The sequence below is a fragment of the Apus apus genome, chromosome 3 (genome assembly GCF_020740795.1).
Source record: "Apus apus isolate bApuApu2 chromosome 3, bApuApu2.pri.cur, whole genome shotgun sequence".
NCBI classification, from domain to species: domain Eukaryota; kingdom Metazoa; phylum Chordata; class Aves; order Apodiformes; family Apodidae; genus Apus; species Apus apus.
This window is the reverse complement of record NC_067284.1, coordinates 76,875,173-76,896,374: the sequence shown is the minus strand read 5'-3', so window position 1 is coordinate 76,896,374 and position 21,202 is coordinate 76,875,173. Positions and strand designations below refer to the sequence as shown.

Sequence of the window (21,202 nt, the reverse complement as noted above, 5' to 3'; positions counted from 1 at the left end):
CTGGCAATTCCCCTCGAATGCATATCCTTGAGCAAGACCACCAGGCCTATGGATCATTCCTTTTCCATCCCAGGCAACAGAGTGGGCCAGAGCAAACCGCTTAGGCTAACTCCTAGGATAGCCTCAGAGCTCAGAAAAAGTGAAGCCATTTCCAGCAAATTCTTAAGCTCATGTTTTCCCTCAGTTTGGATCTGGGGATGTACCTGCAGGGGCATCTGCTTTCCCAAGACTGTCGAGGAAGCTGGGCAATATTTGGATCTAGATGAATCTGGGCCCTTCCTGAGCTCTGTGTGGGTGTCCCCTGAGGATGCTACTGTGAGTTTAGACAGTGGGTCTGAGAAGACTTTCCTACTTGTCCCAGCAACCAAGCAGGTCAGCTCTGTGGGTGAAACACGCCGCAGTCAGCTCTGCGATTGCTAGCTGAGCATCCCTGGGCCCAGTGGAGACTGGAGCAGAGAAGACACTGTCCAACCTAAGGTCTTCCCCTGCGTGCCAGCATTAGCGCTGATGGTCAACCCTACCCCCCAGACCAGCTGGGGCTGCCCATGGGTTAGAAAACCATAGCTGGAGCTCAAGCAAAGTGCTTCTGGTCCATCGAGCTCTCCCACTTCAACCTGAGAGGAAAAACCCAGGGGACCCCTCGTCTCCGCACCAGACAGCCCAGCCGGGACCAAAGCCTGCCCGGCCGCACTGGCCAGCCTGACCTCACTCAGTGCGGCTGGGAGCGGGACCCCTGCCCGGCAGCGCCCAGACGGCAGCTCCAATCCCGGTGGGGGTCCCGAGAGGCGGCCGCAGCGGGCTCCCCGCCTGCCTCCCCGCCTGCCGCCGGCGCTTCAAGGTCACCCGACGCCCCTCTCGGGGCGGTACGCGGATCCCGCCGCGCCCCCATTCCATCCCACTCCATCCCATCGCATCCCCTCCCCATCGCATCCCCTCCCCATCCCCTCCCCTCCCCATCCCATCCTGTCCCCATCCCGTCCCCCCCGCCCCCGCCGCGGCCCTCCCACCGCGGCTCTGCCCGCCCCTCCGCCGCGCCGGGCGCGGGAGCGGGGCTGCTCTGCGGCTGGGCCGGGGGCCGGCGGGCGGCGATCGCTGCCGCCCTGCCGCGGCTGGGGGCCATGCCGCCGCCCCGCCGCCCGCCCGGCCACCGGCGGGGCAGCGCCCGGCGGCGGGCGGGATAATGCGGCTGCCCAGCCCGCAGGCACCGCCAGCGGGGCGCCGCCGCCATGTCCCCCCCCGCCTCGGCGGCCGCCGCCGGCGAGGGAGGCAGCAGCACGCCGGTGCCTCCGGAGGAGGAGGCGGAGGGGGCCCGAGAAGAGGTGAGGAGAGCGGCCGCCCCCCTCCCCCCCCGCCCGGGGCTGCCCCCCACCACCCTCCTTCCACTCCCTTCCTCCCCGTCCGCTTTGCCCGCCGCCAGCCGGGACGGGCTTTGCCCCCACAGGTACAGACCCCCTCCCCGGGAGCCCCTCTCCCCTTCTCCAGCCCCGGGATGGGGGGAGGGGTGGGGGGGCGGCGAGGAAACCTGCCGGTCTCCGTCACCCGCTTGACACCTCGAGCTGGCCGCGGTGCCTCGGGGCTGGAAGGGGAGCAGCAGCCAGCGGTGCCCGGAGATGGGGGCAGAGCCGGGAGGGGCTGGGGGGGTAGGAGGAAGGGTGAAAATCACGGAAGAGAATTGCGGGTCGCTGCTTGGGCTTGCTGCGATGGGGAGAAGTCGTTGTAGCTGGAAGAAATTGATATGGAGACCCCTTATCCTGCGCTCTGGCTTGGGCAGGGGGTTGCCAGGAAGTAGCACGGCTGCTGGGGTCACTGCGAGGGGAGACTCAGCAGGCAGCCGGCCAGAAGACTTGGGGATGTGCTGAATCCTGGGGTTGTCGCTCGAGATGCTCTCAGCTGGAGGAAGGCTGGGAAGAGCAGAAGGTGCGGGCTAGGGCAGGCCAGGTACCAGCACAGCCTTGCCTCCAGGTATGCTGCAGTCCCCCCCGGCTGATGACTTCTCTAGCGTCCAGGCAGCAGACACCAAAAAGGGTCAGGAGCAGGGTGCTCTGTGCCCTGGGAGCAGCAGGGGGAGGCAGGTGTGCGTGCCCCTTTGTCTGCCCCCATTAGATCCTGCTTGCACCTTGGGCTTCCCAAGAGGAAAGCAAGCAATCGCACTGAGTCGCAAGACCCACCTTATGCTGTGGGGCTGGTGGCCCAGAGAGGACGGCTGGGCAGCGCAGGAAGGGCAGTGTGATCCTGCCGGGGTGGATTGTCCTCACCGGTGAGACCACAGCTCAGAGGGCAGCTGGAGGGCTGCTCAGAAGCTGGCGCATCGCTCGTCCTCTGCTGTTGAGAAGCTGCGGTTAGCAAGTGCTGCATAATCCTGGTGTTCTCTGCCTCCTTGGCTTAGGAGCAACGTGCATGCCTGTGCATGGTTATTCTATATATACAGATTTATATTTAGGTATAAATAATTGTGGAAGAGGAAAGCTGAAGTTCAAGGACTGGGAAGCTGTACAAATACTGAATACTCTGCTTTGTGGCTGTTCCTCTGTTCCTGATTCCTTTCAGCAACAGCTGGTGCCATGAGCCCAGGCTCTCCAAACGATCCTGACCAGTGGAGCCAAACTGAGGCACCTTTTTAGTGTGAGGACATGCTTGTGCCAGGCTGGGTCGTGGTCTCTTGCCCCAAGTGCCCTGGCAGTGCCATGTTCAAGAAAGCATAGTGGCATTTGAGAGATGGCAGAGTGAGAGCTGGTTTGGATGCATGCAGCATAGCAAGGGCAGCGCTCGGATGAGTTTCCCTCCACTACAGTGTCCCCTGCCTCACGGGGATTATGAGAAGATCGTCTGGGCTTTGATTGCTCCGTGGAGGCTGCCAGCTAGGATGTCAGTATAATCTTACCCCGTGGGAAAAGGCAGAAAGGCTGCAACTCTGTGACCTGCACTGTTTAGGCTAAGGGCATGCTTCGTGTGGCCAGAAGCTATCACAGACTTGCATGAAGCAGCTGGTGGAGGAGAGGGAAGCTGCAGCCTCTCATGACAGTGCCATGCTTGCTGGTATCTCATCTGATGCCATGAGGAGAGACCTTAGTGGGGAGCTGGGATTCACGGGTTGACTTAGGGCAATCTTCCTGTCCTCAGAAAGCTGTGAGAGAAGGGTGGCCCTGCTCCTCCGTAGCGCCTGTGTAAGGCTGTACTGGCAGTGTGATGGCCTCATTTCCATCAGGACCAACTGCTGCTGCCAGCATTGCTGAGCATCTGGGGATGGTGGCTGAATCCCGCCTGTAAGGATCCATTGGCCAGGGAGCCAGAGGAGATGTTTGGGGACCAGAAAATGGGAAGTAAGCTCTGCCCTGTTAGAAAGTGCCTCTCCTTGACATGTCTTGGGTACTGTACCTTGGCGTATTCAAGGTGCTGCTCTTGTCCCAGCAAGGCAAGTAGCAAGAGCTACTGGCCAAAGCTGGCTGTAGCAGCCTGGCTGAGCCTCTGTTCCCTCTTGGTATGACACGGATACACCTACACGTAATGGTGGGAAGCTGAACCTCACTCAGCAATGCATTTCCACCTTGGAGGGTATGAAATACCAGGGGACAAGTTCTGAAGCCTGCAAACAAGCAAAAAAATGTCCTTCTGCTCAGGTGGTATCTGATGAAGAGAACCAGTCTTCCTCCTAGTTGCTATGCAAAATGGAGACCTTGGTACCATTGCAGGAGCTGACTGCTGGCAGGGTTGCCTGGCTCCTAGATGCTCAGCCTTCCCCATTCCTCTGCAGTTGGCAGTGCTGCCAGCCTGGGGCTGAGCCAGCTCTTTCTTCTAGGCAGGTAGTTCCTGAATCCGGGCAGTAGGCATGTGGGGTGTGATGTGGGGATCCTGACCAGGAGTTGCTGATGTCTGCCTGGGGCCTCGGAATGTAGTGGCAGTTCCTAGAAATGACTGCCTCCTCCCTACCTGCATTGTTTTGGGGATCTGAGGTCAAAGGGGACAGGGCTTATTAAATTGTTTCATGATGTAAGCACATGGGCAGAGCAGAGCCATGGAAACTGGTGCTAAGGAGTCCCACTGGAGTCCGCTGCAAGCTGCTGCCACAGCCTGGCACTCAGGAGCTACCTGGGCCTTCAGGCTGCTGCTCTGGGGCTTTCGATTCATTTTTCTGGCTTTCCAGTACACCTAACCCTGTGAACCTCCAGGCATCTTGTAAACTGAGGGCTTAGCTCACTTACTTAGTTTTCTGGAGATGAACTGGAGATTTCAGGCTAATCTCTGCAGGGAGAAGCAGAGAGGTGTGGGAGGTGAGGACATGGGAACACTGATTAAATGGAGGAATGGGAGATTGGCCAGGGCCAGGATGTTTCAGAGAGCAGCTTTGTAAAGCTTGAAGAATTTCTGGAGTTGTTTAGTGCTTAAAGTTGTATTGTAGGGGAGATGAAGGTAGTTTGGCCCATGTCCTTGGCCACCTGGGCTCTGGGCAGGTTTATCCCCTCCAGGCTTTTTTGAGATGAGGATTCCCTAGATCTCAAAAGGAGTTTGGTACAAGCAGTGATGGGGCCTCTCTCTTCATCTGCCTTTGCCCGGTGCCTTGTGGGCATCTCCATTTGCTTCATGGCTGCTCGTAAGTCATTCCCCCCATCCCCTCCCATCCATCCCAGAGGAGCAGCTGCAAGCGTGGGATTCCATCTCCTTTCACCTAAGGGGCAATGTCAGAGGCAAATGCTATGTATGAGGAAGGGGAGGCTGTAGCAACACTCTACCCCATGCCCTTCCCAATGTGTGTTACTTTTAGCACCTGGGCACCCAGGGGGCTGTCCCAGGAGGTGTTCTAGATGGTGAACTGAAGCACAGAGAAGGGTTTTGACTGGGGTCCCACAAAGGGGTTGGCCGAGCCATGACTGGACCAGTTCTGCCCTCTGGCACTTCGGAGATGTTCAGGTGCATCAGCAATAGCAGGTTTGCTCATTGCTCTCCAGTGCTCCAGCCCAAGAAATGGGGGAGGCTCCTGGTAGTGGAGGGGAACCCTGTTTGCAGTGAAATAGGGCAAGCCTTTTGCCTCTTTCCATCAGACTGCAGCAGGCAGATGACGACGGTATTTATATCAGAGCCTGCTCTCCTCCCACTGACACTGTTCTGGGACAGAAAGGGTTTCCCTTTCCCCAGCTTTCTCATCTGCATGTTTGCCGTGCTGGACTTTTCCAAGGCAAGAGGAGGCAGCCTTGTTCAGCTGCTTCTGCAGGGGGAAGCCACGGGGCCAGTTGTTTGCTCCTCTGAGCCCTTTGCAGCCCAGGAGAGGAGCAGGGATACTGCAGTTCCTACTGGGATTCGACTCTGCAGCTGGCTCCTCCTCCATCTCTGCTGTGGTTGTATCCCCTGTCACTGGCACTTGATCAGCTTTCAGAAACCCCACCAGCTTGGCCGATGGGTATGTGTTTTACCTTAGAAGCCCAGGACAAAACTGGCTTGTAAACAGTTTACAGCAGGGGTTAGTGTGACCCTGTAAAACCGCTGCAGTATCTAAATGCTGCGTAGTCCTAGGAGGAGACTAATGCGTGGACTTGAGCCCTGCTAACACAGTTCCTGGAACCAAGCCTGGGCTGCATCACACTCCCAGCTGCCCTGCCCCGGGTGGGTAACCGCAGTGGGGTTTGCCTGCATCTCCGCAGGGCAACAACCAGCATTCCCCTTCTCCTGAACAGGATGGTGCAGGCAGTGGGGGATGTCAGGGGCTGGGGAGCAACTGGGAGGTGGAATTTGCTGAGGACCTGCCCACTGGTGCCCCTTCCCCAACTTGTCAAATAGTGAGCTGAATGCTTTGCTTTATTCCTTGTGCTCCATTTGCAGACTCCCCCCACCTCCAAACAAGCCATGTTTCTGTGCAAGCCCTCTCACCCCACAGATTCCCCAGGCTTAGCATGTGCCTTGCATCTCCTGCTCAGCCCCCCATGCTTCTCCTGTGATGAGCAGTCCCCTTAGACCCTCACAGCCAGGGCTGCTGCTGCCAGGCAGGATTTGCAAGGGAGAAGGCAGCTGTGGGAGAGGAAACCTTCATCCTCCTTGGTAATGGCACAGCAGTCCAGCGTGGGAGAGCCATGCTGCAGCTGAGCAAAGGCAGAAGGATCTGGGCAGGCTCCTGTAATCCCAACGTGGACCTGACTCACACGGCTCTGCCTGCTGGTGCTCCCACTTCCTCTCCTCACTCCCTTTTCTCTTGCCCGGGATTCCCTTCTTGCCCTGTGACTGTGAGGCTGCTGCAGTGGAGGGTCACACTGGGAAGACGGGTGTACACATGTCCATGCTGGAGCTGTTGAGTAGAGCCAGCCCATGCCTGTCTCTGCTGCCTGCAGACCCACACTGCCCCGCCTGCCTTCCCTGGGCTCTGTGTCCCTGTTGCCAGCTCTGGCTCTCAGCTGGTCGCCCCAAAGAGAGGGTCAGTGCTACTGATGCCTGGCCTCCCAGTGGGATGTGCCATCATTCCCCTCACCATGCTTCTGGATGTGCCACTTGTTCTGCTCACGGCAGGATGGCTGCTGGGCAGGCAGGAAGGGAAGCTCCCTGCCTTCAGGGGAGAAACCTCTGTTGGAGATTTGGGCCAGATCCAGCCCTGCTAATTGCAGTGGCAGAAGTCCCACTGGCATGGGGTGTGCCCAGGCTTTGGCAAGATGTAGGGAGGAAAGATTAGCATATGGGATTCTAGGGGACCAAGCCATGGCTGGTGGGCTCTTCAGGGAGGATTTCTTAGGGGAAAGAAGAGGCCCACACTTGTCCCAAACCTGCCAGAGACATAGTGACCTCAGGTTCTTGCTTTAGCTTCCCTTTTTAATGCAAGAGTGAAAGTGACTCCCTTGTTTTCTAGCAGCATAAGCCCATTCAGCTCTTTGGAATCCCTGGATAAAAGACCTCTGCAGCCCAGGGTGCTCAGGAATGGAGGAGGGATGGGGCAAGCTTGGGCTTCACTGCCCTGGATGGTGTCATTACAGCTGGTGTTAGCCCCTACATGGCAGAAGTGAGCTCAGGAGCCATGCTGCATGCAGCTGGGGAGGGAGAGCAAAGCTGGAAGCCTCTTAGTGAGTTTAGTGGCATCTGCACAATGCTGGAGTTCTTGCTTCTGTCTGTTAGGTTGCACCTTTGGAGATTGGATGGCATTTGTGCTGGATGAAGTCTTTTGTGTAAGAAAGGAAATACCCACTTTGCATGTTCTCCAATGAGTGTGGTACTGCCAGGTCTCACTGACTGAGGTGGATCAATACTTGAGACTTCAGCGTGTTGCAGAGAGTGACAGAGGTTTCTTTAAGTGGGGGATTTTCCCAAGTCTTTGGGAAACTTTGCATAGTTCCTATGGTGAAGGCACCAGTGCAGTATCTTTTGGAAGTCCTATTGCTGAAGTCCTGCCCTTTCCCCACCACGAAAGAGCTGAGAGCAGTTCTTCCAGAAGTGTGGACTGTCACACCCAAATCCCAGTGCAATCAGGGACATTTGCTGGCAGACATGACCTGCTGCTCACCTTCCCCTCTGCTGCAGAGCAGTGGAATGCTCCTCTCTTCCAGCCTGAGCATGTTTTAGGACATTATTCCATATTTGCTTTCCCTCCCACCAAAGAAGGCTGCATTTCAGTTGTGGAAAAGTACTTTCTCATTTGTGTGGTTTATAAAGCACTTGAGAAGCACTTCAGCCCTGGGCTGCCAAGTGTTGTGGTGGGAAGAGCCATTACCAAACAGAGGCCTTTCCAGCTGCAGAAGCTCTCTTTCTCCACCATACAGGCACCCCAGGCTGCTTCTGCTGCCCTGGTAGGAGAAATCTGAATGTTGCTGTTTGTCGTTACTGGGAAAGAGGGAGACACTCAAGTGCAAGTGGTGAGAGATGCAGTGGGATGAGCTGTGGTGAGGTGTTCAGGTGGGACAACCCATTAGCTGGGTTGCCTGTGCTGGTGGGATGGGTGCAGAAGCAGAGGGATGTGGGGGAGGTCCCCCAGTCTTCATCTTGCTGTGCTTCAATACTCCTCCCTGGGACATGGCAGGGGTGGGTTATGCCCCACTGAAGAAGGGGGATGCTTGTGGTGCAGGCCAGCCCAGTTGCTGTCTGCTGCTCTCCACCTCCAGCTGGGCTCTGGCCATCTCCCAAGGAGGGGCAGAGCACAGCAAAGGGAAGGAGGGGTAACAGCTGTCCACTCTGCAGGACTGTCATCCTGGGAGAGATCCCGGCCTTTGGCCTGCCTGCTGAGGCAGGAGCCCTACGGCATCTGCTGTTTTGTCCCTGTTCACAGAGCTACAGGTGCCACCTCGGCACCCTGCTCTCCTTCCCCCTGCTGCAGCAGCCTACTGACTCCTCTCTTGTTTTCTCTCCCCGTCTCCCGGTCCCCCGGAGCAGCAGCGGCCGGTGAAGCAGTCTCTCAGCAAGTCCCTGTGCCGAGAGTCCCACTGGAAATGCCTGCTGCTGTCCCTCCTCATGTACGGCTGCATGGGAGCTATGACCTGGTGCCATGTCACCAAGGTCACCCGGCTGACCTTTGACAGCGCTTACAAGGGCAAGTCCATGATGTACCATGACAGCCCCTGTTCCAACGGCTATGTCTACATCCCCTTGGCCTTCCTGGTGATGCTCTACGTGGTGTACCTGGTGGAGTGCTGGCACTGCTACACCCGCAACGAGCTGCAGTACAAAGTGGACGTGGAGAGCGTGCACGAGCGTGTGCAGAGGATGCAGCAGGCGACCCCCTGCATCTGGTGGAAGGCCATCAGCTACCACTATGTCCGCAGGACCCGGCAGGTTACCCGCTACCGCAACGGGGACGCCTACACCACCACCCAAGTGTATCACGAGCGGGTCAACACCCACGTGGCAGAAGCTGAGTTTGATTATTCCAACTGTGGAGTTAAGGACATCTCCAAGGACCTCATTGACTTGGAAAGCTACCCAGCCACACGACTCCGCTTCACCAAGTGTTTCAGCTTTGCCAACGTGGAGTCGGAGAACTCCTACCTGACGCAACGGGCCCGTTTCTTCACAGAGAACGAGGGCCTAGATGACTACATGGAGGCCAGGGAGGGGATGCACCTCAAAAACGTGGACTTCAAGGAATACATGGTGGCCTTTTCCGACCCAGACAACCTGCCTTGGTACGTGTCCCACTATGTCTTCTGGGTGGCGGCTCTGCTGACCCTATCCTGGCCCCTGCGGGTGCTAAATGAGTACCGCACCTCCTACGTCCATTACCACGTGGAGAAGCTCTTTGGGTTCGACTATGTGGCGGTGACGCCGGCCGAGGAACGCTCCTTCTGCCGGAGGATGCCCCGTGTCAACACGGTGGACAGCACTGAGCTGGAGTGGCACATCCGATCCAACCAGCAGCTGGTGCCCAGCTACTCAGAAGCGGTCCTGATGGACTTGGTGGGGCTCTCGGGCTGCACCAGCTACTCCGCTTGCCGGTACGGGGGCTACCGGCAGAACTGTGAGCGGTGCCACAGGACTATAAGCAGCTCCTCCATCTTCTCCCGCAGCGCCCTGAGCATCTGCAACGGCAGCCCCAGGATCCCCTTCAGCAGCAGCCGCTTCTCCCTGGGCCGCCTGTACGGCTCACGGCGCAGCTGCCTCTGGCAGAGCCGGAGCGGGAGCCTGAATGAGCAGAGCTGTCCCACCGAGCAGACCCGCCTCTCCAGCCAGGTGACTGTGGAGGAGGAAGACCCCCCTCCTTACCAGGATGCCCTCTATTTCCCCGTCCTCATCGTGCATCGCAATGAAGGCTGCTTGAACCACGACCACCGTCACCTCCACCGCAACGGGTCCTGCGTGGAGACCTCACTGTGAAAGCAGAGGGGGGCGAGATCTTGTTGTCCATTGCCTGGCCTGAGCCAGTGCAGGATTTGGGGAGAGGAGCGCAGGGGAGGGAGGTGGCCCAGGCGGACATCAGGATGGAGCGGACACGGGATCTTGCTCCAGCAGCCAGCGAAAGCTCCCTCCTCTGTGGCTCTGACCTCTTGGAGGGGTGAGTGCTGAAGCTCCCCCTGACGTGGCACAGAACTCTAGACTGACCACTACATGCAAAAAAACCCAAACCCAACCAAACCAACCCTAAAACCTTCATTCATGGCATCGATATCCAAAGGGGGGAATAAAAAGACAGGCCTGATGCAGGGAGGGGGGTACTTTGTCTCCCAGCCCTGGCTCTGGGCTGGCTTGTGCTCTGAAGAACCAGCAGCCACCAGAAGGCACCCTGCTGCACCTCTGCCTACCCCGCTGCCCACGCTGGAGCAAGACCCTTGCCAGGGTGGAGATGAACAGGCCCTTTGGGAGCAGCATCTAACTGCCTGTGCCTAAAGGTCTGGGGCATCCAGGCACGTGGAGCTGAGAGGCAGGTTAGAGCAAAGGCTTCTGAAAGCCACAAATCCAGCTCTTCCGCTTCCGACCGTTCCCCACCCTCCCCACTTGTTTTTTTTTTTAGACCATGCTTCGACTGTTACTCTGTTCTCACTGCTGGGAATGGCACCGCCTCCAGAGGATCCCAGGCTCCGCTCCTTAGGAAGCCTCGGCATGCCAGCTCTGAGAGTCAGCATCCCCTAGGTAAAGGGCTTTCAGTCTGGGATTACAACAAGCAGGCAGCACCTGGAAAGGGATGAATGTGCAACCCCAGATGGAGCAGAGATCTGCGGCACTACTGATCTGCTTGCTGGAGGAGGGCTCAGCTGGGAAGAGAACGTGGGAGGCCCCCAGTGAGATGGGGAAGGGGGAGAGAATGGCACTGGGACAAGCACTGTGGTAACAGGCAGCGATTCAAGTGGCTGGGGTCCCTTCCTGGCTTTGAAGTGTGTCCTAATCATGGTTCAGACGAGCATCAAGGAAGGCTCTGGTAGGTTCAGCTGCAAGTCACCTATTGATAATAGACCAGCAATCTGGTGCATGTCTGCAAGAGTGAATTTTGCATGAGATCAGGCTGGGTTCTGGCTGCAGAGTCTGGGCTGCAGGCTCCTGGCAGCCTGGTTTTGGCAGAGAGCTCTGAGGGGCTGGGAGGGAGAAACGCATGGGCATGCCGAAGGGTCGGGAACCTGGGCTGGGGAAATGAGGAGCAAAGGGATTCGCCTTCTGGGGGGCTGCACAACCTGCAGCTCGGAGGCAGAGAGACATCTGCTGTGAAGGATGCACTGTAGAATAGAGCTTGGGGATACATTGGAGAGGAACCTGCTTAAAAGCAAGCAGTTTGCACTATACCGGTTTTTGCAGAGAGGTGTGAGAAGTGAGGTGGCTTCTGTGCAGCCCATTAGCCCCTGGGTTCCTCTGCTTTGCTCTTCTTAGGGCATGCTGGCCTGCTCAGAACTGTGTGCTGCCCCTTCTATCCTGCTGGAAGGGATCTCAGTGATGGGCGAGGAGCCTTCATGTCACTGAAGTTGCATCAGTGACTGCAGCTTGCAGGCACCCAGCTTTTCCTTCTCTGTCAGCACATCCCCAGATCTCTCGTGTCCCAGTTCTCAGAAAAGCTGTCTTCTTTTCAATCAGCTCTTTGGGGGAGTGCATGCTTAATCTGCCAGTGATTTCTCCAGGCAGCAGTGCTCCTCGGCCTCAGCCTGCTTCTTATCCACTGGGGCAAACAGTGGCTGAGAGCAGCAGGCCTTGGGTGACAAGAGTAAGTCTGTTAGCACCTGAGCATTTGAACTTGGTGTCTGCCTCTGCATCCATCGCAGAAGGGCAAGATGTAACAGCAAACAGTAAGGCATTTTATTTAGTTCAGCTGGTCTTCCTCCTGCTAACTTATTAATGAAGGCTCTCTTTCTCTTGTCATGCTGCTGTACTTCTTCTGCCCATGTCTTGGGAAGGCTGTAGAAGTAACCCTCCACCATATTTGATGTCATCTCTTGCTGGCAAGCCTGAATCAGCTAGCACCTGTGGGAATTTTAAGGCTCCACTTGGATTTGCCCCCAGAGTGATCTGTTCCTCTTCTCTTCATGCTTTGTGTGTCCTGGTCAGTGTCACTTGCCCTTGTCCTCCTGATTCCTGAGTGCTAGACTGCAAACAATGGTGGTTTGAACAGAAAGGCCCTTAAAATTGTGCTCCATTATGATTCTGTCTTACAATCTGCCCTTACTATCACTATGAGACCTAGATGTTGCCTTACATAAGAGGGTCCCTTTGAGAACAGGGAAGCACAAGGTCACCAGTGTGGGCACATCCTCCTTCGCATTTAGTTCTCAACATTATTGGCATGAATTCAGACTGGGTGAAAGCAGTGACAGTCCTCTTGTCTGCCCTGGTATTTTCTTGCTTAGTGGTGACATTTGGCTTGCTTCTCTCTCCAAGGGCCTAATGTAAGCCGAGACCAGTGCTGAGGGTCCTTGTGATTCTGGGAAGATAATGATCTGTGCTTGTATGTCCTGGTGAATCAGGAGACGTTCAGTCAGTGGAGCTGCAATGGGCTCATTAGTGAGGAACGTGGTCCGCTTGTCCTTCCCAACATGTTCTCTTTGAAATCTCTTACACACTGCTTAAATTAGACTGCGGTGCCTAGTCTTTCTATCTCCACCCTCCAAGGTGTCTTGGACAGATGGATTTACCAAAGGTTTGGCAGGCCTTTTAGATCCCTGGGGCAAAGACAGTCCTCAGAGTAGGGAGAGATTATTAGGGCCTCTGTGCCCCTGTCCTTTATCACCTGCAGCAGAGTTCCCCTCTCAGGCACCTTTTTTTTGACTCTTTTAGGCCTCTTCATGAGATTGCCTCAATTTGTTCCTCTGGCCCCATTTTCAGCCACGAAATCTTATTCTGGAGGTGGTCTAGCCAGGTGGGTACATATCTTTGAGGCATGGCTGCTTCTCTGGCCTGCAGGATCCATGCAGAGTCTTCTTGCTGCTGAAAACCTTCCCCATGCACATAGTGCCAGCCACAGCCAGGTCCCAGACATAAGCCCAGAGCCACAGTCTTTGGCCATGCCAGACTCACAGCATCTTGAGGAGAAGTGGGACCTCTCTTAGCAGTGATGTCCGCTGCATGCCAGGATTTCTTGGACATCCCTTCCTCATATTTTTGGCCCTTCTCCCCACAGCACCTGGTGAAGTTGCCCTCCCAGTCCAGCCTACTCCATTCTTGCCAGGCTGGAGACCTTCCTGCCCTGTCTTATGCTCAGGAAAGGCAGATGACATGCTTGGGCATGGGTGAGGAACCAGACTGGGAAGAAGGGACAGGAGCTGCCTGGTAGCTTGGCAGAGAAGTGATGAAGCTGAAGAGGACAGATGGAAACTGGGGTTGTGCTCCCTCTCCTTCTCCCTGCCTGCAATGGCAGGGCAGCATATCTAGCCAGGCAGGGAAGTTCATGGCAGACAACTGGGCTCTCTCTTCCCACCCCCAGCATTGGGACGCAGCCAGCAGAAGGGCGGGTGTGTATAGGTTTCCTCCTAAGTGTTGGTGAAGGGCCCTCATACTCTGGGGAAAGGGCAGCTGATTTAAATCTCCTTGAGGCTCAGATTCTCAGCACATACACCCAAAGGCAGTCTGGCCCTGCTCTGGCACACAGCCCCTCCATTGTGGAATGGTCCCATCTCCACAGCTCACAGACATCCACCCACTGCAGCTCCAGGCTGAGCAGCAGGCAGGCGCCTGCTCTTCCTGCAGACTGGTGTCTGCTCTCTGCCGTGTCTGTGTCCGTGACGACGATTCCTTTGGCAGCTCAGGCGATGGCCGAGTCTGCTCCTCTCATGATAGCCTGCTCCCTTGTCTCTAAGCTGAATTCTCCCTGCTCTATCTTAATCCCATTACTTCTTCTCCATTGACTGGTTAGTTCAATTGGCTCTGCTCATTTTCCCCATGGCCTCCCAACACAACCAGGCGTTATCTGGTCTCTGCAGCCCTCCCTTCACCAGTGTCTTCTCTATCCCAGGATCTTACTGGGCAAACCCTGGCTTGTGTGATGGTGCAGACGTTTTCCCCGTGTAGCCAGTCTACCCTTCCTGCTCTGAGCCTGGCCTGGGCGAGAGGAGAAGGCCAAAGGTGCAAGCATTGCCTTGGTCTGCCAGGCTGGCTGTGTCCTCAGTTCTGGTGCAGAAGTTCTCTTCAAGTGAAGTACACAGAACTGCTGGCCCCTTACACAAGGAAAAAAGCAGGACAGCCTGCATCATCACCCTTTGGGAAGGTGAAAGCCGGGTGCTTCTCAGTACGAGTGGGCAATAACTGGAGGATCTCTGCAGTCCAGCAGCTTTGTTTTTTTCCATACGTCATTCACCCATGGCAGCTTTCCATGGGCCAAGAGGCTGGCTCAGCGTTGCACTTGTCAGTGGGCTTTACTCTCACACCAGGATGAGTGAAGCGGGAATGCTGCCAGTTCCTCTTCCTAGCACTTCATGGCATTAATGCATCCCTAGAAGAGAGCTATTCCTCACTGCCGCAAGGCTGGACAATGAGCTTGGGCTATTTGGTGTTTCCCATTACTGCCAGCATACGTGCTGGCTATTTAAAAGCTCTCCAGCTTTCCTGAACAGACAGAGAGAATGAACCTGTGAGAATATCTGGTTTAGCTGTTCTTCAAGACATGCCACCACCCATTTATCCAGCTTTCAGCACACCCTGAAAGCTTCCCAGGTAGTGCCCAGCTCTTTGTTTATGCAGAACCAAGTGGTGACACCGACCAGCCTGGTGGTACATCTTGAGCCCGCTGCATGTCATACAGACCACACTGAGGAGGAAGATTTCAGAGAGGACTTTCAGTTTGAACAACTGTAGGAGCATTTGTTAGGACAGGGAGAGGGAATCTCATCTTATGGCCAGTGCCAAGTCTGCCATCATGCAAACACTCAGGATTAGCACTGAGGAAGCTGCTGTTTTTATTATTTCAAACAAGCACACCCCCTTCCCTTTCAGCTCCCCTTAAAATGCACGTTAAAGACCCAGCCTATCCCTGCCCTCTTCGTTGTCTCTCCGCTCATGCTCCAGAGGCTGCAGAGCTGTTTAGTAACTGATGGATACCCATAGAGAGGAGACTGCAGGAGGAGGTTTATTAAGTGGAAGTTTAAGAAAGTTAGGTAGCATCTGATGCCAGTAAATCATTGCGGGCTGATTAGCCTGCGGGAAGAAGAACATATTTTAAGCTCTCCCTCCAGCCTTTCCAGCCATGGCTTCAGTACTGCTGTTTAGTATCACCAGGGTGCTGCCTTGCTTTTAGTAGGGTACAGCTTTGCTGCAATGTGCTCCTACTATGCTGCAGTAGCTGTAGCGCATGGGTCTGAAATACTACACCACCACAAAGAAATTGTATTACCAAAGAGCTCTAAGTCTCAAGTTGTGATAGTCATGTTTCATTCATAATCAGTGATTAGAATAAGGTCTGTGTGAATATGATCTGGAACCATATAATCTCAGAAATGGGGTATGGTTTAAGTGTTAGTTCTGTTTGGTAATGCTGCTTCCTGCAGTGCATGTGGGCCTAGAGTCTCCACTGAATCAGGCATTCTTGGGCACCAAAGGCTGGTTCATAGAACCTGGGAGTCCAGTGGGGACTTGGGCCTGAGCCTTCCTCAGGCTCTTTTCCCTGTGGACATCCTTGAAAAAGGGGAAAAGGGCTTAGTCACATTTCAGGTAGAAGTTAAGGGGCTATGTTAATTCCTAGTATAATTTTATTGAAGCCAGTGGTACTGTACCAATGTGAGCTTGGCTTAGCAGCTCCTCAGAGTGGTCTGCCCTTGAGTCCAGACAAATTAATCTTGCTTTGATGCATAGAGTTCATGTTGAGACTTGGCCAACACTAATGAATGTTGAATAACTACTGTCTTTGCAAGCAGTGGGTTGAATTGTTCTGCTCTACTGCCTCCATCACAGCTGCCCTGCCAAGGGAAATGTTATGCCCATGGATGTGATCTCATCAACTTCAAAAGGAAGCCAACAAGCAGATTGACCTCCACTGCACTGGGAGAGGAGCCTTCTCCCACAGGACTGTATCCTTTCCACACACGAGGTAAAAGAGGTCCCAAGGACAGAACTGAACCTGCAAGAACCATGGTCTGATGGCCTCCCCTTCCTTCTCCCCTCCTCACCTCGTCTGTCTATCTTGGGGGAGGGACAATTTATCTGTGGAGTTCAGCAAGCTCCTCTTCCTGCAGCTCATAACCAGGCTCTACCAACAGGTACATCATCCACCTATGCAACACTTCCAGAAGCTGCCGAGTTTTCAGGAGCCCAGTACAATGTGTGGCGTGGCCATCCAGCACTGAGAATAAGCACAGCGGCTGCTGGAAAGCTAAGTGGGTTTTATTCCTCCCCTCCTCCTAAGGAAGACTCTTTTTGCTGGGGATTTTTGTTTGTTCATTTGTTTTTTGTAAAATTCATTTGGGGAAATGAAGCTTATGAGAAATTGGTACCCATCCTGAACCCTCCCTAGTCCTTCGAACTGCGGGAATGGATGATTCACCTACTGTGATTATAATTTAGCGGACTTCGTAGAGCAAAGTAACTTCACACCCAGACACACGAGGTTCTTTCACTCTCCATCAGCACAAGCTGCTTCTGCAATCTTAGCTACTCACATTAGTGAAAGAAAAAGCCTAGCTAGAATGTGGTGAGATGACTTAGTATTTTGTATCAGTCCCAATGTCCATTAGCAGCACCGTCAGCTGCCGTGCCATGAATTCCGACTTTGGATGGCAGCCCATGAACCAGTCAGGGAGAAAAGGTTCGGAGAAACCCATGCCCGAGTCTAGACGTGTCTCCAGAAGCAGATGCAGAGGGAGGAGCAGCTGAAAGCAGACAGGGCCTCCTGCTCTGCCCAGCCAGAGGCTGGTGGGCTCTGTGTGTGCTGCACCTGCCCTCCTGGGAGAGCCCCTCCCCAGGGGCTGGGCAGAGAGGAAGGAAAGTAATGGAGCCTCTGATGAAGCAGCGTGCACAGCACTGCTCAGCCAGTTGGGAATGAAGCAGTGACAACTAGACCCCAGAATAACAGGATTTCACTTTGGAAATGCCAACAGCCTTTTCAAACTGAAACAAGACTAAAAGCACTTGACAGTTATGAGGAGTGTTTCAGGTTGCTGTTCCTTGCTTAAAAGAATTTAGTTTTTGACCAGGAGGTGGGTTTAAGCACAGTTTAAATGCACAGTGCTGTGCTCAAGGAAGATTTGGGAGGCTCTGTGGCTTCGCAGTGGCATAGACTGATCAGGAATGGAGGCTGAACTTCAAAGTCTTCCTCTGCCCCTGGAGATGTGACCTGGCCATCCACCCAAGCGTGCACGCGTGACAGGGCGTGCTTCTGCGTGCTGGTGTGCACAGCCGGGACCCGCTCCCCTGCAGGGGCTTGGTGTGTTTGTGGCTTTGGTCTGGTGCTGCCCGTCTGTCCTCGCGGCGAGGGCTTTGCAAGGTGACAGAGCATTGCTTGTTCCTCATGAGAGGCAACTCCTGACCTGGTTTTGGTGAGGAGATGGTGTGAAGTATCACATCTGCTGCAGCGAGTGGCAGGGAGCAGGGATAAAAGCATGGAGCAAGCTGTGTATGAGAACAAGCTAATCCCTTGCTGGCTGCCTAAAACAGGAGAGCTGCTGGATCTGCTCCCTCGCCAGCACTCTCCAGCTCTTCTCACCCTCCCCAAACACGATGTGCAAACTGTCATTCCTCTGAGCTGGCTGAATCACCCCCCTTCCTCTGAAGTCCTCTGAGGCTGGGCATTCACATAATTTCAGTCCTCTCCCTGCTAGGTGCTGAGGGCTGGCTGTGAAGTGCCAGCAAACATGTGATGACCTCAGGCATTCTGGTGGCCAGACCTCACCGTAACCTGCTGGTTTGCCTGTGCGCTGCCTTCCAGCGGTGCTCTCCGCCCTGGCTTGCCTTGTGCTTGCTTGGTGGAGAGACAGCACAGCCTGGCCTCACTTCTGCAACACTTTCTGCTTTCCCAGAGAATTTTACAGGACTTCTCTGAGCCTTGGTAGACAGAGTAAGTTTGACCGATTAAAGTTAGAAAACAGGCCCTTGACATTTTGGTGGTCCTGATCTTCAGTGCTGTCCCTGGGGAGGAGAGGCAGGTTGGCTCTTGTGGTGGTACAGGACCAGGAGAGGTGGTGAAAGCAGCATGTTTGTTGGGCAAGTCTCCAGACATAAGCTCTGTGCTTCTCTGCTGGGACTGAGAGCAACTTTGCTGTGGGTTGAGCTAGCTGAGGAGGGCAGAATAGTGTGTAAATGCTCAGCAAGACACGTAGAGAGGAGGGGCTGTAGGAGAACAGCTGTAAAAGGCTTTGCAAGTGTGGTCATTTTTGCAGGAGACACAGGCAAGACAGGGCAGGAGGCTGCTGGGCTGGAGCAGTGGTGCTGTGAGGATGGGAGGGAAACGTAGGGAATGTGGCATTTGATGGAGAAGCCTAGGAACAAAGTGGGCTTTCAAAGCAGGCTGTGCTTGCTCTGGCTGAGGAGACAGGCAGGAGGTGTTTCCAAGCTGAGGTGCCAAGCTTCGCTGGATCATCAGAGAAGCAATGTTGCCTCCAAGCCCAGCACTGACAGCTTGAGCACGTGTCACCAAACCGCAGTGGCTAATGCAGCCACAAGGTGTAAATGTCACTAATGAATAAATTGCCTTGTGCCTTGGAGAGGCTAATCCATCACGGCCAGGGATGGGGATCTGACAGGCTCGGCTATTTCAGGCACAGCCTGTAGGGAGGAGGAACTGCTTCATTTCTGAGCCGTCCCCTCTGCCTAGGGATGCCGATGCAAGGCTTGGCTCTGCACTGCTCCCCAGATTCCTAGCTGCATGACCTCTGGCTTCATCCCCTTTCACTGTGATTGAAGGAGGAAGCAGGAGAGGGTCTAGCCTAGCTGTCCCTGAGAGGGCTAGCTGATGAGGGAGTTTGGAGGGAGGCTGCTTCACTCAGGGCACTGGTGCTGTAGGTGCTGATGGGATAAAGCAGTGAGTCCCCAGCAATCAGGAGAGCTTCTCTCAGTTGTCAGGGGTACAGGGCTGTGACCTGCACAGTGTGTGTTTCCAGCCAGTAATGCTTGGTTTATTCCCCAATTCGGTTTCATAGTTAGTCTCTATAAGAGATGACCTGGAAATGCTCTGAGGCTGCCCCAGCCCAAGCCCTCACCCTGTATGGAGGCACAGCTCTACTGTGCTCTCCCAGGGGCAGAGCACAGGCTCCTCCATTCCCCTGTCACCATGGAACCCTAGCCACCAACACCTCAGTTGGCTGTGCAGAGGGCCAGCAGGTACCTGACAGGCAGAAACAAGCTCAGCGTAGACCAACCCAGTCCCATCGACCCAAAGGGAGGCTGAATGCAGCAGCCATTCCCATGCCCAGCCTCTGCCCAATCCCTGTGGCAGCCTGCTCCTCCGCACCCCGTCGGTGCTCAAAATCAACCTGCCGTCCTGTTTACGACATATGCCAGCATGACACCTTGCAAACCGATGCCTGGGTTGCTGTGAGCAGAAGTTGCCAGGCTTGGGAAGCCGGCCACCGGCCCCGGCTGCCACACGCGCCATGCCCAGAGCAGAAGCAGGACTTGCCATCTGCTGCGGGAAGCAGCCAGCTGGGAGCCCCTGCTCCGGCACGACGGGATGCCCGCTGGCGTAGTTGAAATGGAAGCCCTTGTGTCAATCCCCCTCCTTTACTATCCGACCACCCCCATGTATCCCCCCCCATCACTCTGGTGCAGACCCACGGGTGGGGAGATGCTCCCAGCATGGCTGGAGTCCCTCTGCTGCTGAGTGCCACCCAGTGCTGCTCACGCTGCTCCAGCGGACGGCGGCAGGAGGGGACATGAGCTCCCAGGCAAGTTGCTGGAGGTTGTTCCTTCCTTCAGATGGAGGCCCACAGCTGATTCCTCTCCTCAAAGTCCCGCAGTACTCCTTGGGGATGGATCTTGTGGAGAGCTGAAGGGTCTGTGCTGGTCCTGCACTGGCACATGCCCTTCCCAGCACAGACTGACCTGCTAGTGACTGCTCTGCAAGGCAGTGCCACACCATGGTAACCAGACCCCAAGGTGACAAGCGATCCACCAACCCTGGGAGTGTTTGCACTCAGACAACCTGTTGTTGCTGTCAGGGCTTTCATTTTTACCAACGTGCATGACATTTGATATGGTTTAAACTCTTGCAATCTGGCAGATAGTGTACTGTTGGTCTTGGGTGTGGATGAGGGGTCCAGGCTGCTTGCTTTGGGCTTTGCTGTTTGGCCAAGAGATTGATGGGAGGGAAGGCAAAGGGTTCTCCAGGCAGCAGCTACCTGTCCAGGTGTTCCTGCATGTGGCAGCCCAGGAGCAGGTTTAGAGGGTGCTCAGGTAGTGTCAATAGCCTCAGCTATTTGCAGGAAGAGTAGCTCTAAGTATCCTGAAAAGCAAGTCAGCAGTTGTTCTGGGGTTGATATGTTTTCCCAAGCCCTTTTCTTTTCATCCCTGTTCCTTACTGGCTCTGGTGGCCAGTTCCTCCCCATGTGTCTGCTAGCATGTCTGAGGGATCTCATCACTGCCCTCCCAGCACGAGCTTTCATTGCACAACTGGCTGACCAGATGCAGCCCTATACTTGGAGCTACAAACAGGCTTGCCGAGGACCAGGCCACACCATTAAGCTCCCACCCCACCCTCGCTGCTGGAGCTCTTCCTTCATCAGCCTGAAGCTGATCTGGGTCTTTCCTGCTGTTTCTGAACACGAGTTCTCATCTCATTCAGGTGTGTCATTCAGTGGAAATATTTTGTAAATGCAAATAAAAATAAATAAATCTGTTCAATACCTCGGTCTCGAGGATGGGAAACAAGTAGTGGGAGATGCCCCAGTGGGGAGGTTTCACAGCTCCTGCTGCTGGTTAGGTTTTCTTGCAGATGTAGCCCCTGGAGCATCCACAAATGGTTGGGAAGGGAGCTACACAGCCCTGCGAGTGCTTGGGGCTGAGCCCTGCTGGCACCCCTGCCAGCGGAGACAGCCTCAACCTCCATCCTTTCTGCTCTATATGGGGGTGACACGGTGCAGGCAGAGGTCCTGTGGGATGGGGATCTGTGCGTGGTGCCGGCGTGGGCATCTGGATCCATCCAGCAGAGCAAGGCAGAAGCGGGTACGTGGCAAACAAATTATTTTGTGAGCACTGGGAAACAGTTTTTACTTTCCAACTCTGTCAATATGATCTAGCTCTGTCTGTCTCTCTATATATGTACAAACAGTATATCACAATGTTGCCTTTTTTGTTGGAAATATCAAAGTACAAAGATTGTAAACCAAATCGGTGTAATAAAAGTTTCAGATGATTCACTGAGGTGGCTGCCAGCGGTGGGTCTGTGAGTGCTGGTGCCGGGCAGGGCTGAGGG

The 21,202-nt window shown here is 55.0% G+C and overlaps 1 protein-coding gene across 2 annotated transcripts; it reads left to right on the top strand.

The window, feature by feature from the left end:
* The first annotated feature begins 1,209 nt into the window (after window positions 1-1,209).
* Window positions 1,210-21,150, top strand: TMEM151B (transmembrane protein 151B). Of its 2 annotated transcripts, XM_051615834.1 has the most exons (4): window positions 1,210-1,319; window positions 8,335-10,319; window positions 10,406-10,810; window positions 15,754-21,150. In XM_051615834.1, exons 1-2 carry the CDS (start codon window positions 1,227-1,229, stop codon window positions 9,769-9,771), a joined length of 1,530 nt encoding a protein of 509 aa, XP_051471794.1. In that variant the 5' UTR covers window positions 1,210-1,226; the 3' UTR covers window positions 9,772-10,319; window positions 10,406-10,810; window positions 15,754-21,150. The 2 variants fall into 2 exon arrangements, with proteins under 2 accessions (XP_051471794.1, XP_051471795.1); XM_051615835.1 differs by having other exon boundaries at window positions 8,335-10,524.
* Window positions 21,151-21,202: the final 52 nt, after the last annotated feature.